The sequence below is a fragment of the Meriones unguiculatus genome, chromosome 5, assembly GCF_030254825.1.
Source record: "Meriones unguiculatus strain TT.TT164.6M chromosome 5, Bangor_MerUng_6.1, whole genome shotgun sequence".
NCBI lineage: Eukaryota > Metazoa > Chordata > Mammalia > Rodentia > Muridae > Meriones > Meriones unguiculatus.
The window spans coordinates 1,125,041-1,130,812 of record NC_083353.1 but is presented as its reverse complement, the minus strand read 5'-3'; the positions used below and the strand labels follow the sequence as shown (position 1 = coordinate 1,130,812).

General features: G+C 46.7%; 1 protein-coding gene across 1 annotated transcript; it reads right to left on the bottom strand.

The window, feature by feature from the left end:
• Window positions 1-3,337: 3,337 nt before the first annotated feature.
• On the bottom strand, window positions 3,338-5,303 carry LOC132654347 (uncharacterized). Its single transcript, XM_060384565.1, has 3 exons — window positions 5,242-5,303; window positions 3,995-4,464; window positions 3,338-3,912 (listed from the first exon to the last, which is right to left on the bottom strand). The coding sequence occupies exons 1-3, from the start codon at window positions 5,301-5,303 to the stop codon at window positions 3,338-3,340; spliced, it is 1,107 nt and encodes a 368-aa protein (XP_060240548.1).
• Between the last annotated feature and the right edge of the window lie 469 nt (window positions 5,304-5,772).

The following is a 5,772-nucleotide window of genomic DNA, read 5'->3' as shown; positions in this document are numbered from 1 at the left end:
GAGACCTTCACCGATAGAGACCATCAAAGATGGAGAGCATCAAAGATGGAGATAACAACTGGTCAAAATGGGGGGACCTGGCCCTAACTGATATAGCCACAACATGACCTTTACATCTCAGCAACATCTCAGAAGAGGGAGCGTAGTTTGGAAGAGCCAGAGGACCATGTGCTTGAGCCTAGATGGTCTTCTGTATATGACAGGGAAGTTGCACCCATGAAGTGTCAACAATATGGTCTCCTAAACAAGGCCTGAACAATGACATCACCAGTTGACATTCCAAACATGGATGGGAAAATCTCGCAGTGGCCTAACCCTAAAGGAACAGCAACCTAGATGAAAGCAACCAGTGAATGCAGAGACAGAGAGACAGAGAGAAACAGAGATAGACAGATAGAGATAGAGACATAGACAGACAGAGAGAATTAGTCTTATCCATGGATAACCCTCCTGACAGATTTTCAAACTGAAGTAGATCAGTAGCATTAGGTGGACTCGGCAGGTCATCTATGCTTGTGTCTTATCTACATCTCTATTAGCAGCAGGTTGAATATATGTGCATATACAAATGTGTACGTAACAATAGTAATGACAGAAGTCATGCACCTGAGAGGGAATGGGGTGACGTGGGAGGAGTTGTTGAGCAAAGGGGGGAAAGGATACAGATACAGTACGCTCATATCAAGTTGTCAACAAAGTCTTTTTTAAATTACCATTTGGGAACTGGAGCCATAGTTCGGTACTAAAGCCAGCTTGGTCATAGCCCTGGGTTCAATCCAGACTCAAAGCTAAAGGCAGCAAGAGAGAAAGCGACCATTTCAAAACTGTCATGAAGCTGTGCAGCTGAGCCCGCCTGCCATCCAAGCACTTGGGAGGTGAAGGGGGGAGGATCAGAAGTTAAATGTCATCTTCAGTTAGAGTAAGTTCTAGGCCAGCCTGAGAAGTATGAGGTCCTTTCTTTAAAAAACAAAATAAAACAAAACAACACAAAAAAGCAACAACCCCCCCCCAACAAAAACAAAAATTCTATTCAATTACTCAGAGTAGTAAGTGACCTAGACACAGAATGTCTTTAATGTGAGAACTGTGGCCAGGAAAGAGAGACATCCCTGAGCCTGTAGCCTCCTACAAAGACCTGGTCAAACAAGAAGAAGTGTCATCTGACTGGGGAAGACCTTCTCTTAATTAATTGAAATTATGTTATGCCCCAGTGATAAAAAGGTGTGGGATCACTTTGATGTTGAGGGAGCACCAGACCCACCCAACCAGAAGAAACATCCAAACATTAGTGTCCCATGTCTTCAAAAGCTGCAAGGCTAAGAAAGCAGAGAAAAGGGTGCGGCACTTAGGGAGATCAAGGAGGCAGAGCTAAGCAAGACACAGACAGGCATGAGGACAGACCCCTTACTCACTGCTCTCATGTAACAGCAGCCCATGGATTTAATAGCAGTAATTCAGTGAGTGGTGTTATTTTTCTGGTCCCACAGTCATGTTGTGATTGTTTGGAGAACATCTTACTTTAAGCAAAGACACCCAAGTCTTAGGAGGGCCAGGGGGCACCCACTGGCAAGTTATCCTCAAGTGGTTTAGGGAAAATGCTCTTTGTACTGTCCTTAGAGAATTTTAAATTTGAATTCATTGCTGCTTAAAGGAAAAGAACACAATAACAGATGAAGCCAATGAGGCTTCATATATACGGCAAACAAAAACCTGTCTGAAAACTGAGCAGAGGGAAGAGGGGCCCTGCTCCCTAAGCTGCCCGTGTTTTCTTTCACCTAGGGCAATTCTCTCTTTTCCTTCCCCACCTTTCTGAAAGAGAGTCATTCAAGATTCAGACCTGAGACGAAGTGTTCTGACCTAGGTCCATCTATCCCATACCATGTGCTCTTCTGTACCATCTCTGTCTCTAGCAAGGAAGAAGGAACAGTTGACAGCAAAGCCTGAAGCACCATGGAGGCTCTCCGCCTCCACCATAATGTGAGCTGATTCTCTCCGTCTCTCTTCATTCTTTTCTATTCCCTTCTCCATTTCTCTTCCCTCCCAACTCCTTTCTCTCCTCTCCTCTCCTCTTTCTTTCCTCTCTTTTGCTTCTCTTCCTCCCCCTCTTGTATCTCCCCTTCCCCTTTCTCCCATCTCTCCTCTCTTTTCCCCTCCCCTTCTGCCATCGCCCTCCGCAATGCTTCTGTCTCTCTCTGTATCCAGTCATTAAATGGAATGCCCCATAACCAATTGCTATTCTCTACAAAGTCCCGATTCTTGGATTTCTTATGTCCCCACTGCAAACTTATTGTTTATAATTCACGGCCATCTAATTCATTATCTTCAGATCTTTCCTCTAGCTGTTTAAATGTTTACTTTGGGGGCTCCAGTTTGCTTTTTGAGTGGAGCATTTAGTTAATTTAATTTTTTTCTCTGTTTAATGAGAAACACAAAACTATACATAGTTAGCTTTTTTTACAGTCATGTCCCAGAGATCCATTGTTCCTTAAACAATCACCAATTACAGTTTTGCTCTCCTCCTTGGCTCTGAGGCAATTAAAACCATCTCCCCTCTACAGTGGCTTTTCTCTGTTTCTGCAGTTTTTCTTTCCTTGTTCCCTGTGGTTAGAATTCATACACCATGCTGGCTCTCCCTGGTGGAGTTTAATGAGGGCTCCCTTGCAGCATTAAGATACAATCAGATGTAATGGTCTTTGGCCACTGGAAGCCAATCTGTACTGTCTGGTTCTAGGAACCTCACTTTGACACAGCTCCTTTAAATAATAATTTTGATCCTTGTTTTTAACCCTTCCATGTTCTTAGTATGTGTCCACCTGGTATTGTAGGAGTATTAAGACAACACTTTCAACCTTCTTTTATATCTGTGATTCTGTTCAATTTCTTTTAAGCTTCAGCAGTGTGTGTGTGTGTGTGTGTGTGTGTGTGTGTTTGTGTTATATTCAGGGCTCACAGATTCACAATTCCTCTGATTTATTTTTGTATAGTTTACCAGTATAGGTCAGCCCTTTCCTCCTCCTTTAAGGCTTCTTTGCTGCGGAACTTGATATTTTAATAGTAGTACTGTTTTCTCTGTGTAGATCATTGGGGATAGAATTCTCCCTAGTGTTTGGACCTAAGAAAACTGGGGCCTGAAGCCCTCTGCTTGACTCAGAGCAGTGCAGCGCTGATCCACTCATCTTCCCACAGGCAGATTGGGAGACAGGGTAGTAGTTGAATGTGAACCGTCCTGATGGGCTCATGAACATGCATGCTTGGTTTCCGGCCGGTGGGGCTGTTTTGGAAGGTGGTGGGGCTGTTTTGGAAGGTGGTGGGGCTGTTGTTGGAGGGTAGTGGGCTGTTATAGGGTAGTGGGCTGTTGTAGGAGGGTAGTGGGCTGTTGTTGGAGCGTAGTGGGCTGTTGTTGTAGGAGGGTAGTGGGCTGTTGTAGGGTAGTGGGCTGTTGTTGGAGGGTGGTGGGCTGTTGTTGGAGGGTAGTGGGCTGTTGTTGGAGGGTGGTGGGCTGTTGTTGGAGGGTAAGTGGGCTGTTGTTGGAGGGTGGTGGGCTGTTGTTGGAGGGTGGTGGGCTGCTGTTGTAGGGGAGTGGGCTGTTGTAGGGTAGTGGGCTGTTGTTGGAGGGTAGTGGGCTGTTGTTGGAGGGTAGTGGGCTGTTGTTGGAGGGTAGTGGGTTGTTGTTGGAGGGTAGTGGGCTGTTGTAGGGTAGTGGGCTGTTGTTGTAGGGTAGTGGGCTGTTGTTGTAGGGTGGTGGGCTGTTGTTGGAGGGTGGTGGGCTGTTGTTGGAGGGTAGTGGGCTGTTGGAGGGGAGTGGGCTGTTGTTGTAGGGTAGTGGGATGTTGTTGTAGGGTAGTGGGCTGTTGTTGGAGGGTAGTGGGCTGTTGTTGGAGGGTGGTGGGCTGTTGTTGGAGGGTGGTGGGGCTGTTGTTGGAGGGTAGTGGGCTGTTGGAGGGTAGTGGGCTGTTGTTGGAGGGTAGTGGGTTGTTGTTGTAGGGTAGTGGGCTGTTGTTGGAGGGTAGTGGGCTGTTGTTGGAGGGTAGTGGGCTGTTGTAGGGTAGTGGGCTGTTGTTGTAGGGTAGTGGGTTGTTGGAGGGTAGTGGGCTGTTGTTGTAGGGTAGTGGGCTGTTGTTGTAGGGTAGTGGGCTGTTGTTGTAGGGTAGTGGGCTGTTGGAGGGTAGTGGGCTGTTGTTGTAGGGTAGTGGGCTGTTGTTGGAGGGTAGTGGGCTGTTGTTGTAGGGTAGTGGGCTGTTGGAGGGTAGTGGGCTGTTGTTGGAGGGTAGTGGGCTGTTGTAGGAGGGTGGTGGGCTATTGTTGGGGGATGGTGGGCTGTTGTTGGAGGGTGGTGGGCTGTTGTAGGAGGGTGGTGGGCTATTGTTGGGGGGTGGTGGGCTGTTGTTGGGGGGTGGTGGGCTGTTGTTGGGGGGTAGTGGGCTGTTGTTGTAGGGTGGTGGGCTGTTGTTGGGGGGTGGTGGGCTGTTGTTGGGGGGTACTGGAGCAGGCTTTGAGGCTCAGTCACTGGCATTCTTCCTGGCTCGTCGCTGCCAGATCTGCCCACACGTGACCAAGCTGTACCAGGCTCCCACCACCACCATGAAGAATGACGTTTTGTCATGCCTTTCCATCAATGTTCTCTCACTCTGGGAGTCAAATGAAAGTGTGTGTGTGTGTATGTGTGTGCGTGTGTAACCATATTTCCCTTTTTAGTACTACTTCTGGTTCCTCTGAAACACATGCACACACACATACAAGCTCACACATACACATAGATATAGATGGGGGACAAAAGACACAAAGATGTACGTGTACATATACAAACACACAGAGACACACACACACAAATGCACAAACACACATAATACACACACAAACACATGCAGACACAGTCACACACAGAGACACAGGCCAATACACACAGACATACATACATAAAGACGGACACACACTCACATATAGGTGCACACACAGATTCCTGTCAGTCTTATAAGAACACAGTGTGCGGTTCTTTTCTGTGGAGGATGACCTCAGACCTTTTAGCTTCCTCCCACACCCACCTCCCAACTTTTCCTGACTTTACAACATTTCAGGTTAAGATTCTGCTTCCTTTTACAGTGATTCATTTTCTCTTGCGGTGATTGCTTTGAACCTTCATCGCGTTAAGGGGCTGCAGACATGGCTCTACAGTTCTGAGCACAGGCTGTTGCTTCGCCAGAGGATCCGAGTCCAGTTTCCAGCACCCAAATGGCAACTGACAGCCGTCTGCAGCTCCAGTTCCAGGTCGCCAGTGTCCTCTCCAGCCTCTGAAGGCGCGCCATGCGTGTGCAGACATACAGGCACACACATCAAATAAAAAACTGGAAACTCACGTTATATTGCTTAAAAATACAATCATTTAACTTCAGTTTCTAACCTCATTTGTACTCACTTCCCCGTTTATTTCTTCCTCAGTTGGTGCATCAGTCAGAAGGACGTCTTCTGAATGGTTGGGTGAGCAGTATGACTCTGCATGCCGCAATGTTTGCAAATGTCTTTCCGTTTCTGTTACAAATGGACCCGGTTTTGCGCCTGAGGGCTTTTTACTTCTGTGATTTTGCAGATAATATATATATTTTTAAATATTCTTTCTATTCTTCTCTTTTATTTTTATTGCTTAACGCTTCAAGGAAGCCTGATTCTAGCTCACCACTCCTTAGCTTGGCCTGTGAACTCCTATGCTCAAGCACTTAAAGAATGTTAAAATCATTAACATCCAAAAGTTTTACCAGGAGATTAAGTACGGACCCC

Bases quoted from the DNA above. Each gene is read 5' to 3' on its own strand.
- LOC132654347 (XM_060384565.1), bottom strand. From the start codon at position 5,303: ATGGCGCGCCTTCAGAGGCTGGAGAGGACACTGGCGACCTGGAACTGG. The intron at 4,465-5,241 runs GTCAGTTGCCAT...CCCCAACAACAG, and splicing joins AACTGGAGCTGCAGACGGCT to CCCACCACCCCCCAACAACA. The intron at 3,913-3,994 runs GCCCACTACCCT...CTCCAACAACAG, and splicing joins CCCACTACCCTCCAACAACA to CCCCACCACCCTCCAACAAC.